We start from the raw sequence: 19198 nt of genomic DNA on the forward strand, positions 1-19198 counted from the left end.
TTATGGTTAAATTGGTGGAGATCCTAGATTAAATCCAGAGAGCAAAATTGTGATCCCACAATGAGAGCTGTGGAATTTAAATTTGGATTTAGTTGCATTTGTGTTGAGAGCAGAACTAAGTTAATGACCTTTCATCAGAACTGTCCCTTTCTGACACACATGGAAGAAAGGCTGGTGATCTGGAATTGCAGAAAACAAGGTCAAGATAATGCTGCTCCTTAAACTCACGATCAGCTTCACCAGTAGGCCAAAGATCAAACAGCTAATGAAGGATCATCCTTGCATCTTGAATTCTGGTTTGTGTCAGCTGAAGCAGAGATTTACTTGCACTTATTCCAATTTAGTTTACCTACTGAACTCAGTGCTCATACTACCTCACATCCTGGCAGCTGCAAAACATCACATGCCCAGAATATTTTTCTGCAGCTTAGATCTGATAACCTCATACTCAAGAGTCTTCTGCTTTATCTGATTCTAACGTCTAGAAAAGATAATAGCCTCTAATCACCTACCTACCTGCTGCCCTGTGGTGTCACATTTGAGTACTGTACTTCTGTCTGGAGCACTGAGATATTACTCTGTCTTTCCCCTCCTCTCAAACGCTCCCAGCCCATGCCTCACTGTTTCTTCTCAAGTCCTGCGTTTAGTAACCCTTCTCACCTCACGCCACCATTCGTAACCCCTTTCTTCTCTTGGTCTCTCCCTTTGCAGTTTAGAACATCTCTGTTGAGTAACGTCTCCTATCCCAATGAAAGGAAGTTGCCCTAAATCATGAATTGCCTCTCCCTCTATTGACTCTGCTCGACCTACTGACTATTTCTGGCAACACACACACACAATCCTCCAGCATTTTGTGTATGTTGCTGGGATTTCTAGCCTCTGCATATTTTCACGACTTTGTCCTATTATTTTCAACTTTGTACTATTTCAAATATTTAACTTTGAAATCTACAGGATGGGCAGAATTCCAGCTAGTTTAGTGTCGTAACAATTCCGTCACTTTAAGTTTAATGACTTATTGATTGTGCAAGACTACGTCTCGCTAATGGAAGCAAAAGCCACGCACCCCCGCATCAAGTGACCACTACCCTCGTCTGTCACGAACCGACATCATCACGAGGCGGGCCACCTCATCAGTTGTTGTAATTGGCTAGCACGGCCGCCAATCACTGGCGGAGCGCGGGCGCAGGGCTGCTCTGCCGGAAGACAGCGTGGAGCTCGTGGAGGAAGGTGGTGCGCGAGCCAGTTGGCGAGCGGGTGAGTGCCGAGCGGCGCGAGGGGGAGCCGCGTGCGGGGGCTGTGCGCGCCGCCAGCGGCGGCGGAGGCGGGTGGTTGAGTGCGCGCAGGCGCCCGTACCCGGGAGGTGAATGGCGGGGCCAGGAGGGACTCCAGTCCTGACACACAAAAGATAGCTGCAGATGTTGTATATCTAGATTAACACACACACGCACGCACACAAAATACTCGGGTCAAGCAGTATTTACAGAGGGAAATGAGCAATCAGTGTTTCGTGCCAAGACCTTTCAGCAGGAGTGACAAGGGAGAGGGGAGGACAGAAGCCAAAATAAATAGGTTGGGGAAAAACTCTGATCCTGCAGGATTGCTTTGGAATATCTAGCAGTTAAAAAAAGCATAATAATTTCCAGCTGGAAGCCCAAGGGGTGGTGGTGGTTCGAGGCGGAGCGAATCATTAGGGCAATTCGGTAGCGCAGCGGTTAAGGCGATGGTATTACAGCCTGGCACGTTCCTGAGATCGGTGTTCAGTTCAGGTGTTCGTATGTTTTTCCCGTGACTGTGGATTTCCTCCTGGTTTCTCACACAGTCCAAATACGTTGGTATTCTCCAGGCCATGCTTTCTTCTCACTGCTGCCATCTGGAAGAAGGCACAGGAGCCTCAGGACTCTCGCCACCAGGTTCAGGAACAGTTATTACCCCATATCCATCAGGCGCATGAACCAGATGTGATAGCTTCACTTGCCCCATCTCTAAAATGTTCTCACAACCTATGGACTCACTTTCAAGCACTGTTCATCTTACCTTCTTGATATTTTTTGCTTATTTATTTTTCTTTTTTTAATATGCACAGTTGTCTTTTGCCCACTGGTTGAACACCCAAGTTGGTGTGGTCTTTCGTTGATTCTATTATGGTTATTCTACTATGGATTTGTTGATTTTGCTTGCAAGAAAAGTAATCTCAGGTTTGTATATGGTGACATATGCACTTTGATAAATTTACTGAACTTTGAATATTAAGGTTAGAAAGTTAATTAGTCATTGTAAATTGTTCTGTGATTAGAGTAGTATTAAATAGGTGGGTTGCTGGGCAGGGCAGTTTGTAGGGCTGGAAGGGCTGTACTGTGCTGTATCTCTAAATACGATAAAGTTACAAATTGATTTCATTTTTGTTAACATTGTGTTGGATGACTACTGGTTCTGAAATATTGGAGGCAGGAATCTTCTAGGAATATGATTTAACTAGCTCAGCAATTATGTGTGGTATCCAGTTTAGACCATAAGACATAGGAACAGAATTAGGCCATTCGGTCCATTGTGTCTGTTCTGCCATTCTATCATGGCAGACTTATTATCCCTCTCAATTCCATTCTCCTACCTTCTACCTGGGACCTTCAGTGCCTGACTAGTGAAGAAACTATAAACTTCTGCTTTAAGTACACCCAGTGACTTTTCCTCCACAGGCGTCGGTGGCAATAAATTCCGTAGACCCTCTGTCTAAAGAAATTTTTCCTCATCTCGTTCTAAATGGACGTCCCTTGATTCTGGGGCTGTGCCCTTTGGGCCTAGATTCACCTACTATAGGAAACATCTATCCTACATCCACTCTATCCAGACCTTTCTAAACTCCAGTAATTACAGGCCCAGAGCTCTTCATATGTTCACCCGTTCATTCCTGGGATCATTCTCGTGAACCTCCTCTGGGCCTTCAATGCCAGTACATATTTCCTTCAATAAGGAACCCAAAGTTCCCAAGTGCAGTCTGACCAAGCCTTAAAGGCCTCCATATTACATCCTTGCTCTTGTATTCTAGTCTACTCAAAATCAATGCTAACATTGCATTTGCCTTCCTTACCACCAATCTAACCTGTAAGTAAACCTTGAGGGAATCCTGTACGAAGACTCCTAGGTCCCTTTGCACCTTCAATTTTTGAACTTTCTCCTGGTTCAGAAAATTGTCTCTGCCTTTATTCATTCCACCAAAGTGCATGGCCGTACACTTCCCTACACTATATTCCATCTGCCACTTTGTTCATTCTCCTAATCTGTTCAAATCCTTCTGCAGACTCCCTGCTTCCTCAACATTACCTGGCCCTCCACCTATCTTTCTATCGTTCACGAAGCCATTAATTCTGTCATCCAAATCATTGACGTATAAAATGTGAAAAGAAATGGTCATAACTCCTCCCCCCCCCCCCCCCCCCCCCGGGGTTCACTAGTTACTGGCAACCAACCACAAAAGGTGCCATTTATTCCCATTCTTTGCCTCCTGCCAGTCAGCCAATGTATCCATGTTAGTACATCTTTCCTGTAATGCCATGGTCTCTTGTTCAGCAGCCTTGTGTGTGGTAGTTTGGCAAAGGCCTTCTACAAATCCAAGTAAACAACTTCCAGTCACTCTCCTTTGTCTTTCCTGCCTGTTATTTCCTCAAATAATTCCAACAGATTTGGAATTCCCCTGTAGGACACTATACTGACTTTGGCCTATTTTATTATGTGTCTGCAAGTACACTGAAACCTCATGCTTAACAATGGATTCCAACATATTCCCAACCACTGAAGTCAGGCTAACAGGCTTATAATTTCCTTTCTTCTCCCTCTCCCTTAAAGAGTGGAATAACATTTGCAATTTTCCCATCTTACACAACCATTCCAGAATCTCATGATTCTTGAAAGGTCATTACTAATACATCCACAATCTCTTCAGCTGCCTCCTTCAGAACCCTAGGATATAGTCCATCTTGTCCATGTCAGTTATCTACCATCAGACCTTTTAGCTTCTGAAACACTTACTCCTTAGTAATAGCAGTTAACTCACTTCTCCCTCCTGACACTCTTGAATTCCTGCCAAACTGCTACAGTCTTCCATAGTAAAGACTGACGCAAGATACTTATTTAGTTTGTGTCCCATTTTTCTGTCCCCCATAGCTACCTCTCCAGTATCATTTTCCAGCAGTTCAATATCCACTCTCACCTCTCTTTTACTCTTTATACAGTACATCTTGAAAAAAACCTTTGGCATCTTCTTCTGACTAGCTTGCCTTCATATTTCATCATTTCTTTCCTTATGGCTTTTTTAGTTGTCTTCTGTTCATTTTTAAAAGCTTCCCATCCTCTAATTTCCCACTCATTTTTGCTATATTATCTGCCCTCTTTTAAAAAAAAATCTTTTTGTTGTCTTCAATTTCAGCTATGGTGCCCCATTCTCCCATTCGAATACCACTACATCTTTGGGATGTATCTGTCCCGTGCCTTCCAATTTGCCCCAGAAACTCCAGCCAGCGCTGTTCTGCCATAATCTCTGCTAGTGTCCCCTTCCAATCAACTTAGGCCATTTCCCCTCTCATGCCTGTGTAATTCCCTTTACTCCACTGTAATGCTGATACACCTGACTTTAACTTCTCCCTCTCAAACTGCAGGGTGAATCCCATCTTACTATGATCGTTGCCTCCTAAAGGTTCATTTACCTTAAGCTCTCTAATCAAATTTGGTTCATTACACAACACCCAATTGAGAATTGCCTTTCTTTTAGTAGGCTTAACTTCAAGTTGCTGTTAAAAGCCTTATTGTAGGGATTCTATTAATTCCTCTCCCTTGGGATCCAGCTCCAACCTGATTTTTCCCAATCTACCTGCATATTGAAATCCTTCATAACTATCATAACATTGCCCTTTTTACGTGCCATTTCTATCTTGCGTTGTAATTTGCACCCCAAATCTTGTCTACTATTAGGAGGCCTGTATATAACTCCCATCAGGGTTATTTTACCCTTGCATTTTCTAAATTCTTCCAGCAGGGATTCTGTGTCTTCTGATCTATGCCACCTAAGGATTTAATTTCATTTTTTACCAACAGGGCCACCCCACCCCTTCTGCCTACCTGCCTGTCCTTTCGATGCAAGGTGTATCCTTGGATGTTAAGCTCACAATTATAATCTTCTTTCAGTCATGACTCTAGTGATACACAACCTTGTACCTGCCGATCTTTAATTACACTACCAGGTCATCAATCTTATTCTGTCTACTGTGTGCATTCAAATATAACACCCTCAGTCCTGTATTATTCACCCTTTTCAATTTTGCCCCTGTGCCCCACTTAGCTCATTCCATTTGACTGCAGTTTTGCCCTGTCAACTGCCTGTCCATTTTCACAGTCTCACTACACACTGCATCTGTTTGTAAACCAACTGCCCTATTCTCAGCCCTATCATTCGGCTTCCTATCCCCCTGCCAAATTAGTCACCTTCTGGCCAATTGCTCTTATCTGGAGGTAAGGCAGTTTTGTTTCACTTTGTGAGAGAGCAGCTGTCTTAATGCAACCTTTAATGTGTCAGTACTTAAAAGGCAAAGCATGGTTCAGTATATGAGACTAGATTGCAGAAGCTGGCATCTGGAGCAAGAAACAATCTGCTGGAGGAACAAACACAAAATACCAGAGCGCATCCTGATCTGAGCTCCTCTAGCATTTTGTGTTTGTTCCTCTTGATTTCCATAATCTGCATATTTTGTGTTCAAGAATCTGCTGAAGCCGATTGAATATTTGAGCACCCTGAATATTTGCTGGATAGTCCTGATGTAAGTCTTTGACTCAAAGGTAACAATTTGCCCCACTTTCCCTTGCCTCCCTCACCCCTTGGATGCTGATTTCCCTCATCAGGTTGTTTGTTGCTCCATGGTCTTTTTGTTGCTTGGATATGTTATGGTAGGATTTGGCAAGGACAGTATTTCATGCCCAGCCTTGAGGTCTTTGAATTGTGGCTTAATGGCTACTTTGGTATAAACAACGTTGTCATGGGTCTTGAACTTCACATGGCCCAGACTGGGTAGGAACCCGGCATCTAGAAGGGTTATACTATAGGATGCATTATATGATGGAGTCCTTCCTCTTTGACCCAGCTTTGGCCACCTTCAAAGAAAGTAAACAGAACTGGCAAATATCATAAATGAATTCTGTCCTTGCTTAATGGAAGATGTTCAGTGAGCCAAGGTTCTGTGTTGGACATGAGTCCCATATCATGGAAAACAATGCTTTGACCTGTCCATGAAGATAAGTTGGAAGAGGCACTATTTAACATAGAAGGTATTTAATAAATAAAACATGCAAGTGTGGGTGGTCTTATGTTTTTTTTTAAAAAAAAGGAAAATTGGGGAATCCAGTGAATTTTTTTGTGACAAATTTGGTGGTTTCATGATCACAACTGCTAACAGCATTTTATTTGTTTAAATTTAAAGTGTACTTTCCTAAATTACAAGTCCTGTAATTTAACCACAATGCTGTAAAGATTTTGAATTACTTATGCAGCAATCTTAGCAATCTCTATGATGTGGTTTTTGCATAGATAGCGTGCCAGTGTTTAAAGTCGTTCCTGTTTGTGTTGTAGAGCGGAATGCGTGTCATATTGAGCTTTTCTTGTTTTAATTCTTTCTTGAATAACTATTTTATCTAGGGGATGTTTTCTCATGCTGGAGTTAATGTAGTTCATTTCAGCAGAGATCTGTTGTATACTTCTTTGATGTTTCCATACCCTGGATAGTGTTCAGTAGTGGATACTTCAGCTGATCTTCGTCACCTGACTCTAAGACAAGTTAACACTCTGGCCTGATGAAAATGAGAGTAAAATCTGATATGATTATTGTCTGTATGAGTTGGCTACAAGATGCTAAAGCTAGTGCAAAGCGATTACTTAGCCCGTGCTTTGTCTTGCCAACCTAGAGGAGGTCACATCAAGAGCACTGAATGCAGTAAACAAGTTTGTAGGAGGTAAATGCTTCATCTGGAAGGACTGCATGGGAAAAGGCCAGATGGAGCTTAATCCAGATAAGTGTGAGGTGAAAATGGAAGAGCAAAGTCTACAGTAAATGGCAGGACTCTTAGGAGCACTGATATACAGAGGGATTGTAGGCTTCCTGAAAGTGTCTGCACAAATGGATAACAATTGGTAAAGAAAGTGTATGGAATGCTTGCTCTCATTGCAGTTGTATAAAACATGGGTTGAGCCACATTTGGAATATTGTATGGAGTATTTCTGGTTGCCACACTTGAGATAGCATACTTGAGCATGCATTACTTTGAGGACGGTGTAAAAGAGGTTCACCAGAATGTGGGCTGGATTGGAATGTATTTGTTATTGATAAAACTTGTACTGTTTTATCTAGAGTATCAGAGCCAAAGGGATATCCTGGTGTAAATATATAAAGTTCAAAGGATGGTTAGATAGGTTAGCCAGTCTTTTCTCCAGGGTGATAAGTCAAGCACTCAAGGACATGAGAAGGGGAAAGTTTAAAGAAGATGTACAAACTACATTTTTTACACAGTGGTAGGTGCTAGGGAGATGTAGAAGCGGACACGATAGCAATGTTTAAGTGGCATTTAGACAAACATCTGAACAGGCAAGGAACTCAAAATTGTTTAATGCCATTTCCAGTACACAAGTGTAAAGGAGAACAAAAATATTGTTACTCTTGATCTGATGCAGCACACACAAAAAAAGATGAAGAACACGATATAAATGCACAAGATTGATTGTATGTCCATAAATTGATGCTAGCAACAGGAGTATATAAGACAGAAAATGTTAAAATAGTGGTGGTGGAGGGGTGGTTTAGTGGGTGGAATTGTTGATCAACTTTACTGATTGCAGAAGGTGACTGTTTTTGAGCCTGTATTATGGCCTGGTACGGGAACAGCAATGCCTTTTGAGCAGAAAATCCTACAAAAGGTAGTGGATTTGGCCCAACACACCAAGGGTAAAACCATTCCAACCATTGAGCATATCTACATGAAATGTTGCCATAGAAAAGCAGCATCCATCATCAAAGATCCTCACCACCCAGGCCATGTTATTTTCTCACTGCTGCCATCAGGTAGAAGGTACAGGTGCCTCAGGACTCGCATCACCAGGTTCAAGAACAGTTACTACCCCTCAATCATCAGGCTCTTGTACAAAAATTGATAGCTACACTCATATAAGGACTTTGTTATATTGTTATTTTATGTTTGTTATTTATTGCTATTTATATCTACATTTACACAGTTTGTTTACAATTGCTGTTCTGTATAGATTTGCTAAGCATGCTGCAGAAATAGAATCTCAGGGTTGTATGTGGTGACGTGTGTACTCTGATAAATTTTACTTTGAATTTTGGTGGTCCTGGCGTGGATGCAGCATAGCCTTATAGAAATGAACAGCCCATGAGCAGAATGGGTAGGATATTTCATGGTGTTACTGGCATCTTTCTCTATACATATCCTTGATGGCAGGTAGGCTGATGCTGGTGATGTGTTGGACGGTTTTGACTACCTGTTGTAAAGCCTTCTAGTCCGCCACAGTGCAGATTTTGTACCATGCGGTGACACAGCATAAAGTAGAATGCTCTCTACTGTGCATCTGCAGTATAGATGCGCATAATCCAGTTCTCTTTTGCATCCTCAGAAAATAGAGATGTTGATGAGCTTTCCTGATTGTGTAAGATGTGTTCTGGGACCATGGGAGGTTGTGTGAGGTGTGCACTCCCAGGAGTTTGAAAGTACTCATAGTTTCCACTGCTCTGCCACCAATGTAAAGGGGGATGTGAGTGGTGCAATTTCTCTGAAAGTCAATAAACATTTCCTTTGTCTTGTTGACATTGAGGAAGATGTTATTTGCCTGGCACCAGGCCTCGAGCTCTTCCGCTTCTTCTCTGTAGGTTGTCTCATCGTTGTTGGTGATCAGCCCCAGCACTTGTGTCATCGGTGAATTTGACAATGTGATTACTCAGGTATTTGGCTGTGCAGTAATGGTGTGAGCAGAGTGTACCCCAATGGGCTCAGCACACAATCTGTGTTGAGGATGATGGGAAAGTAGGGGTGGTTGTGCATCCTGACTATCTAATGTTTGTTGGTTAGGATGTCCTATTGCACAGTGGCATATTTAGACTCAGTGGTGTGTTAAGTAATAGAAGGATATGACCACGTGCAGTTAGTTACAGTTAGTGTCACAACTGAGTTAGATGCTGCTGTACTTTTTAAACAAAATCATTTCCCCCCAAAGCTTTTGGGATTTCAGTTTGTGACTGCCGTGGAGTTTTCATCGGCTCTGTATTGGATAAAGATCTCTGGATGGGACAGATGCAGTTGTTTATTTTTAGAAGGAAAAAAATCAACAGATGTGGATGAAAATTAATGTATGTCATTGCAGCTGAAGGAGTTGCTTGTTCAGAATGGAAAGCCTGTCATTTTCTGATTTTTTTTCTGTGAAATTTAAAATGTATGTACATACAGTATGAGTTGGTGTAATAAGCAGTCAGTCTCTTAAGATTATTTTGCTATTCAGTAGCTAACTAGTATCCTGACTCCTTTTGCCCACTGTTAGTCTATATCCTTTACTCTAGTCCAATTTAAGTACAGCAGTCTTAGTTATTAAATTTTCATTTGACATATCCTCTGCAGCTTTTGGTAGATATAAGTTCTAATGTAACTCGAGTGAATCTGCAGATGCTGGAAATAAATAAAAGCACAAAATGCTGGCAGAACTCAGCAGGCCAGACGGCATCCATGGGAGGAGGTAGTGACGACGTTTTGGGCCGAAACCCTTCGTCAGGATCCTGATGAAGGGATTCGGCCCGAAACATCGTCACTACCTCCTCCCATAGATGCCGTCTGGCCTGCTGAGTTCTGCCAGCATTTTGTGTTTTTATAAGTTCTAATGTTCTAGTTTTCTTTGGTTTCTGACATTGTCCCCAAATCCTTTGCCTCTAATTTCTAGTTTATACTTAGCCTTGGATTCCCTATTAGAGCAAGTATTTTCTTTTTTATAAATATAACACCATGCCAAACATTTGATGCCCACTGGCCTTCAGAAGTTGGTTGTGAGCCACCCCCTTGAGCTGCTGCCCAAAAACAGAGGTTGAAAGTTGGAAATGAGAGAGACAGCAAAGTATATTTTTAAAAGACCAACAAATATAAATATACAGTCTTATATGCACTAAATTCCTACTGTAAAGTTAACTTTGTACAGTGTGTATAATCATATAACCTCTAAATTAGTGTTTCACTGCTCTGGAGTTAGAGACAATACATGGAAAAACTTTTGAATAATTATATATGTGGAAAATATTTTTTACAGTAAACTGAAAGATTACTATGGAAAGCTACTGCACTTTGCATATATTGTGGAGCGGTACCATTTTATATATACACTCACCGGCCACATTATTAGTTACAGGAGTTGAACCTGGTGTGGTCTTCTACTGCTGTAGCCTATCCATTTCAAGGTTTGTCAATGGAGTTCAGAAGTGTTTTTTCTGCACATCACTTTTGTAACGTGTAGTTATTTGAGTTGCTGTTGCCTTCCTGTCTGTTTGAACCCATCTGACCATTATCCTCTGACCTCTCCAATTAACAAGTGGTGTTCATTCACAGAACTGCCACTCACTGGTTAACCATATAACATATAACAATTACAGCATAGAAACAGGCCATCTCGGCCCTTCTAGTCTGTGCTGAACGCTTACTCTCACCTGGGGTTGATCTTGTTTATCGCACCATTCTCTGTAAACTCTTAAAAATTGTTGTGCTTGAAAATCCCAGGAGGTCGACAATTTCTGAGATGACCCAAAGCACCCCATATGGCATCAACAATCATTCTTCAATCAGTTGCTTAGAACATATTTCTTCCCCATTTCTGATGTTTGGCTTGAACAACAACTGAAACTCTTGACCATATCTGTATGGTTTTATGGATTGAGTTGCTGACACATGATTGGCTGATAACATGTTTGCATTAATGAATGTACCTAATAAAGTGACCATTGAATGTAGTATGTTCCTCACATCTAATCTTGCCAGCCTTAATTACTTCAAAATATTTTCTGCAGGAATGGTTTCCAGAAAATCATTAATTTATGGAAGTACAGGAGTATAATTTTTTTGTGAAAAAGTTGAGACGTTTTCCTATGTTGAAATTGCTGTAAATGTGTTCAATCTTTATTAACATTATGGAAATACTACAGTTTTATTTTAATAGCAAATGAAGTAAAATGCTAATTTTATGCCAATTGCCAATTAATGTGCATTTATTTTAAGTTTAATTTTGAGACTGTTTGAAGGTTGAATTTAATGGATACGGATGAATGTAGTGAATCTCACCATGGCGATTGATTTGTTCTGGTTGTGTATCAAGATGTGTGCTTGATTTTAAATTAGTGAAAAAGGTGAGGAACTATTTGTGCTTGGGTTTCTTTTTACTTTGATTTGGTTAATTTCAGAATCAGGTTTAATATCTCCGGCATATATTGTGAAATTTGTTGTCCTCACGGCAGCAGTACAATGCAATACATAAGAACAGAAAAAAAAATCCCTGAGGCTTTGTACCTCCTTTCTGATGGTAACTTGAGAACAGGGCATGTCCTGGGTGATGAGGGTCCTTAATGATGTGATGCTGTCCTTTTGAGGCATCACTTCTTTTAGGAGAATTGTGCTGAAAACTAGATTACCGTAGTCTATTGGGAACTTCACATCTAAGGGCTTCAATGACCCGCAATACCACTTCTGGAGCAAAATCACGTTTTGGAAATCAAACTTCAATGTTAATGTATTGGGTAGGATATCACTTGTTGTATGAGGAGACAATGAAAAGTACATTGTTGGAAGGGATTAGTGAGAGCTTGAGTTTTCATCTAAAGATGCTTTGGTTATCCTGATTACATGGTGCTGAAATGTGAATGAATGCCTTTCACTTAGTTTTCAGAATAAAAGACTCTGAAGGTAAATTTATCTAATTTATATATACAAAATTTAGATTCAGTTTTCATGGCTGTAAAACAAAAGGAAAATGCTTGCATAAATGTGTGCTTGCCAAGGGCTTTTGTAAGCATTTTGTCTTGAGCTGCTTAGGTGTATAATGCAGAATATTAGTGCCATTTGGAAAATTAAAGCTTTACGTGTTTGCATTAGTTTGAGTAATCTGTTGTTCCCCAGGATTTAACATTTATTCACAATAATACCAGTGTATATAAGTATCCATTTCCAGCTTGGGCAGCAGATAGTCTATATAGTAAAATTTGGAGAGCACTTGCTCTATCATTGAACTAAGTTGTTTCATCCATTTAAGCTGATAAGGAAATAGGCTGAGTTGATGGTTTTAGATAAAGGATGAGACTTGTGGAGCATGGATCAGTTTGGCTCATTAACCTGGTTTTGTGCTACAACTACTATGTAATGTGTCAAACTAAAAGTGTGTATTTGATGTGCATTCCCTTTATACCACTTGTTATTCACAGATGGGAGCATTAATATTTTATGTTGGTTTTCTGATAGAAAATCAAATGTAATTTTTCTCTTTTTCAGATTTTTGATGCAGTTTAAAAAAAAATCTGGGCCCTGCAATGAGTGATTGACATGGAGACTCGATGTATATCTCGAACCCTGCAGGTGGTGGACACAGAGTATAGTGCAGATGCTGTGGAGTGGTGCCCTATTGACAAGTTTCATAATGTACTAACCTGTGGTACTTATCAATTAAAGAATCCCGAGGAGAAGGTACAGTGCTATTTACAGGAAGGGACATTTGTTCTTGCATATTAGTCTCACTTTGGTTATTTTTAGGAATGTTGTGGCCTTGCCTGTCTTGAAGGTTGCAGTGGATTTCAGGTTTCTAATGATTCAAATGGGAGTAACAGATAATAGTGCAGACTTAGAAGGTCAGTGATTCAATCTGAGCCTCTGGTGATCTTTCTAGTCTGCAGTAGGGTTACTACAATTATCCTGAGAACTGGCCTGTGGAGTATAATAAAATTGCATTGTTTCATTGCTACCCATTGATAACTTGCACAATGATTCTATAGAGATAGAGGATAGGATCAGATTTAACTGATTCATTTCATGGTTCAAAGAACTCTCAAACAATTTTACAACAGAGAGATGTCTTGAATTTAGATGTCTTATATTGTCTTATTAAAGTTTTAACAAATTTTCTTTGTAACTTTGACCTTTCAGGGTTCAGGAGACTCAGAAATTAATGAGCCCCAGCTCCGGCAGGGGCGCCTTTACCTATACTGCTTTCAACAGAAACAGCTTTATTCTCCATTAACAGAGGTACAGAGGATTGAAATGCCTGCAATATTAGATCTCAAATGGTAAGCATTAAAGAGACAGGTATAAAATATCAAATAGGGCATTGATAAGAATTAGGAACAGGAATAGAACATACCTAAAGCTTACACCACCATTGAATAAAATCATAGTAATCTGATACCAGCTCAAATCTTCTCCTTCACCAGTTGCCCATATAACTTGTCTCCTCTATAGTCCAAAAATCTTTTTGTCTCAGCCTTTGAATATATTTCAATAATTCATCCCTTGCTGTATAGATTCCAGAGATTCTAGAGTGAGAGAAGAAATTCGTCCTTCATTCTTCTAAACTCCAATGAGCATAGACCCAATCTACTGTCCTTTGCACCTTAGACAGCCGTTTTGTTGCAGGAATCAATGGTAAATTTCTCCGAACTCCTTCAAACATGCATTAATTTTTTGGATAGGAGACCAAGTTGTAGACAGTACCTTGGGTATGATCGTGTCAATGCTCTGTCATTGCAGAATGACTTCATTACTTCTGTATTTTATTGCCCTTGTTCAAAGTAAGTTTTATTATCAAGGTACATGTATGTCACCATATACAACCCTGAGGTTCATTTTCTTGTGGGCGTACTCAGTAAATCTATAGAATAGTACCGTAACTATAACAAGATCAATGAAAGATCAACTAGAGTGTAGAAGACAACAAACTGTGCAAATGCAAATATAAATAAATAGCATTAAATAATGAGATAAAGAGCCAGTTTAAAGTAAGATCATTGGTTGTGAGAACTTTTCAATGAAGGGATAAGTGAGTATGGTTATCTTTTATTCAGGTTTGATGGTTGAAGGGTTGTAATTGTTCTTGAACCTGGTGGTGCGATTCCTGAGGTTCTTGTACCTTTTACCTGATGGCAGCAGTAAGCAGAGAGCATGACCTGGGTGGTGGGGATCTCTGATAGTGACCATTAATTTGCCTTCCTAATTAATTGCTTTATAATTTCTTGTTTTATGTACAAGAACACTTAAAATCCATTCATGATAAGCTGCCCTTGATTTGTCAGACCATATATGGGAAAACATTGATATTTTCTGTGCAATTTTAAAAAATGTTTTAGTAATTAATTTGTATTTTTTATAATCCCTGTTCTTCTGAGCTTGGATAATAGTTTGACTAAGCTGATGGGCTGCTTCCTAAGGGAGGGAATATAATGTAGGTGGAAACGTCCCTCCCCACTGATCTCCCTCCTGGTACTTGTCTTTGTAAGCAGAATAAGTGCTACACCTTCACTACCTTCAAGGCCCCAAACTGTCCTTCCAGGTGAGGCAACACTTCACCTATGAGTCTTTTTGGGTCGTGTACTGTGTCTGGTGCTCCTGGTGTGGCCCCCTGCATATCAGTGAGACCCGATGTAGATTGGAAGACTCCTTCACTGAGCACCTACGCTCTGTCCGCTGGAAAAAGTGAGATCTCCCAGTAGCCACCCATTTTAATTCCACTTCTCATTCCCATTCTGATATGTCTATCCATGGCCTCCCCTACTGTTGTGATGAGGCCATACTTAGGTTGGAGGAACAACACCTTATATTCTATCCTGGTAGCAGTCCAACCTGATGATATGAACATCGATTTCTCGAACTTCTGGTAATGCCCCTTCAGATCTCACCTCACCTTGTGTTTCTCTATCCCCTCCCCCACCTTTCAAGTCCCCTCCAGCTTTTTTTCTCCAGTTCTACACACAAAATGCTGGAGGAACTCAGCAGGCCAGGTAGCATCTATGGAAAAGAATATTGTCGATGTTTCGGGCTGAAACCCTTCGGCAGGACTCTTCCATAGATGCTGCCTGGCCTGCTGAGTTCCTCCAGCATTTTGAGTGCATTGCTGGGAACTGGTTTGACTGGTAGCTCAGAAGGTTTATCTGTGCATGCACTTCTCTCCTGCTAAATACAGTGGCATGCAAAAGTTTGGGCACCCCTGGTCAAAATTTCTGTTACGAACCCCGTAACTGGGTCACTTACCAACAAAGATAGAGAGGTCCGTTGAAGTCTAATGGTACTATTTTTAAACGTTTTTATTTATAAAGGGGCACAAAAGTAAGGTTAATACAAACATTCAGATAATATACGTCGTCAATACTCAATCTAAAGCGCGGGTATAGTAATAATCATCAATAAGAAGTAGCTCTATTGTTTTGTCTAGGGGTAAAAATATTGTCCGATGGAAATATAAGAGTCTTTCAAGTTCATGCAGGCTTTTAGCCTTTTGGGGACCGCTGGGTTTCACTTGTTGGAGAGAGAGAGATTTTTTGGTGAGAAAATAAACTTGCCAGTCTTTTGGACGCAAACCGTTGAATTGGGAACGTGGGTTCCCCGTTGTCAGTTCGAAGTCCTTTTCGGTGTTATCAGCCACCCGTTCCCCAGGCAAAGGGGAAACGAACCACACGTGGCTTCCGAATAGCTTCCCGTTATCACGGGAGCGATGAGCGATGGTGTCTCCTTCTGGTGCGTCGCTAGGGGACTGCCTCCTGCCACCCCTCTTTTATCTTGATTTGCAGAGTTGTAGATGTCAATCAAGGTGGGGTGATACAATCCCCACCCCACATTGCCTGAGAGTGTGCACGTAGCCCTGATAGCTGGCACATAGCAAGGGGTCGCAATCCACAAAGGTGTCTCCAAGAAACAATGGTCAAAATCCGTTGCGTTGTCTTTCTGAGGATTCTCTCTCATTTCCTGGGTCCAAGACCCGAATTAATAGCGATCTTGCGATTCTCAGGAAGGAGGGGGCTGGGATCATAACACTTTGAATAGCTAAGTGAGTAAAAGATGACCTGATTTCCAAAAGGCATAAAGTTAAAGATGACACATTTCTTTAATATTTTAAGCAAGATTACTTTTTTATTTCCATCTTTTATAATTTCAAAATAACAAAAAAGGGAAAGGGCCCGAAGCAAAAGTTTGGGCACCCTGCATGGTCAATACTTACTAGCACCCCCTTTGGCAAGTATCATAGCTTGTAAATGCTTTCTGTAGCCAGCTAAGAGTCTTTCAATTCTTGTTTGGGGGATTTTCACCCATTCTTCCTTGCAAAAGGCTTCTAGTTCTGTGAGATTCTTGGGCTGTCTTGCATGCACTGCTCTTTTCAGGTCTATCCACAGATTTTCGATGATGTTTAGATCGGGGGACTGAGGGCCATGGCAAAGCCTTCAGCTTGCGCCTCTTGAGGTAGTCCATTGTGGATTTTGAGGTGTGTTTAGGATCATTATCCTGTTGTAGAAGCCATCCTCTTTTTATCTTCAGCTTTTTGTACAGACGATGTGATGCTTGCTTCCAGAATTTGCTGGTATTTAATTGAATTCATTCTTCCCTCTACCGGTGGAATGTTCCCCGTGCCACTGGCTGCAACACAAGTCCAAAGCATGATCGATCCACCCCGGTGCTTAACAGTTGGAGAGGTGTTCTTTTCATGAAATTCTGCACCCTTTTTTCTCCAAACATACCTTTGTTCATTGCAGCCAAAAAGTTCTATTTTAACTTCATCAGTCCACAGGTCTTGTTTCCAAAATGCATCTTGTTTAGATGTTCCTTTGCAAACTTGTGACGCTGAATTTTGTGGTGAGGACGCAGGAAAGGTTTTCTTCTGATGACTCTTCCATGAAGGTCATATTTGTGCAGGTGTCGCTGCACAGTAGTTATTTGTAGTCAAACGGGGGTTTTGATTTCCCTTTCTAGCAATCCTACGAGCAGTTCTCGGAAAGTTTTCTTGGTCTTCCAGACCTCAACTTGACCTCCACTGTTCCTGTTAACTGCCGTTTCTTAGTTACATTACGAACTGAGGAAACGGCTATCTGAAAACGCTTTGCTGTCGTCTTATAGCCTTCTCCTGATTTGTGGGCATCATTTATTTTAATTTTCAGAGTACTAGGCAGCTGCTTAGAGGAGCCCATGGCTGCTGATTGTTGGGACAAGGTTTGAGGAGTCAGGGTATTTATAAAGCTTTGAAATTTGCATTACCTGGCCTTTCCTAACAATGACTGTGAACAAGCCATAGCTCTAACAAGCTATGTAAGGTCTGAGACCTTGGTATAAGTTATCTGAGAGCTCAAATCTCTTGGGGTGCCCAAACTTTTGCATGGTCCTCCTTTCCTTTTTTCCCCACTCTAAAACTGTACAAAACAAAAATAATCACTAATCTTGCTTAAAATGTTGAAAAGAATGTTTCATCTTTAACTTTATGACTTTTGGAGATCAGATCATCTTCTACTCACTTAACTATTCACAGTAACAGAAATTTTGACCGGGGTGCCCAAACTTTTGCATGCCATGGTAAAGCTATAGAAATCTTAAAGATTTAGAGGGAAGAGTCTTACAGATCCATAAAGTTCTTAGAATGATATCTATTATATTTGAGATACATAGCTGCCTATTGGCAGTCAAGGATTCTTAATTATGTCTGGTGTTTTCTTCAGTTTTTTGGTAATGACCTTGAATGTCAAGGATAGGTGATTAGATTGTGTTTTGTTGGAAGTGATTGTTACCTGATACTTGTTACTCATGAGTTTGCGAGCTCTTGCTGTTTGCAGGCTTGGACTGCCTCATTTTGTTTTGAGGCACTAATGGAATTGATCATCATGTCAGTGATCATCTCTGTTGATTGAGCATTTGAAGATAATTGTCCCTGAGGAACTCCTTTAGTAATGTCTTGGGGCTATAACAATAAACATTCATCTTCCTCTGCAAATCATGGCTCAGCAAATTCTCCCTTTATTTTAAGGACAGTCACTCTTGCCTCATCTCTGGAAACCACATCAGCCCTTAGCTAGGGCCTGAAGATGTATGCTGAAGCCACACCTAATAGATCTGCTTACTGATTATGAGATGGGTAATAGTGAACAGGTTTTAGTGAATAAAGAATGCTTGATAAGTGGCTGATTGACAGGATGTGAATTGGTTAGACTGGATTCCCCTGCTTTTTGTAAACATGTCACACTCGACAATTATCCAGATTATTGGATAGATGCCAGTGCTATAATTATTCTGGAGACATGTTTAGTTCTGGAACATGTTTTCATTACAGTAGCAAGGATAATGTTTTGCCCTATAGTCTTTGCTACATGTGTGTACTGAATCATTTTAGTCCAGGTGGTATCAAGAACTATATTGGCTAAAAACTACCTTCTGTGATGGTGGAGAATTTGTGAGGATTCAGACTTGTTCATCCAGAAATGCTAAATGCAGTCATCATGTACACACGCTGGAGGAAATCAGCAGGTTGGGCAGCATCTGTGGAAACGAGCAGTCAACGTTTTAAGCCAAGACCCTTCGTCAGGACTGAAGAGGGAGGGGGCAGGGGCCCTATAAAGAAGGTGGAAGGAGGGTGGGAAGGAGAAGGCTGGTAGGTGCCAGGTGAAAAACCAATCAGAGGAAAGATAAAGGGGTGGGGGATGGGAAGCAGGCAGGGGATAGGCAAGAAGGGTGAAGAAGGAATGTAAGGTGAAAGCACTGTGTAGTAGAAGAAGGCAGAATTATGAGAGAGGTGATAGGCAGCTGGAAGAGGAGGCAGAGTGAAACTGGGATGGAAGGGAGAGGGAGGGAATTACTGGAAGTTGGAGAATTCGATGTTCATGCCAAGGGGCTGGAGACTACCCAGATGGTATACAAAGTATTGCTCCTCCGACCTGAGTTTGGCCTCATCATGGCAGTAGAGGAGGCCATGTATGGACATATCTGAATGGGAATGTGAAGCAGAGTTGAAGTGGGTGGCAAACGGGAGATGCAATCATGATTGTTACTTCCTTAAATACTGTATTTCCAACAGATTTGTCAGACAAGATTTCCCATTAAGGACAGCATGCTGACTTTGGCTTATTTTGTCATGTGCTTCCAAGTACCCCCAAACTTCATTCTTAATAATAGA

General features: G+C 41.0%; 1 protein-coding gene across 1 annotated transcript in view; it reads left to right on the top strand.

Moving 5' to 3' along the window:
* The first annotated feature begins 1144 nt into the window (after window positions 1-1144).
* The window catches only part of dph7 (diphthamide biosynthesis 7), a 50537-nt gene continuing 32483 nt past the window's right edge, over window positions 1145-19198 (top strand). Inside the window, exons 1-3 of the mRNA XM_073052201.1 lie at window positions 1145-1257; window positions 12559-12750; window positions 13207-13346. Of these exons, the coding sequence (XP_072908302.1) occupies window positions 12610-12750; window positions 13207-13346 (281 nt within the window). The 5' untranslated portion in view covers window positions 1145-1257; window positions 12559-12609. The remainder of the gene's footprint in view (window positions 1258-12558; window positions 12751-13206; window positions 13347-19198) is intronic.

The sequence above is a fragment of the Hemitrygon akajei genome, chromosome 7, assembly GCF_048418815.1.
Source record: "Hemitrygon akajei chromosome 7, sHemAka1.3, whole genome shotgun sequence".
NCBI classification, from domain to species: domain Eukaryota; kingdom Metazoa; phylum Chordata; class Chondrichthyes; order Myliobatiformes; family Dasyatidae; genus Hemitrygon; species Hemitrygon akajei.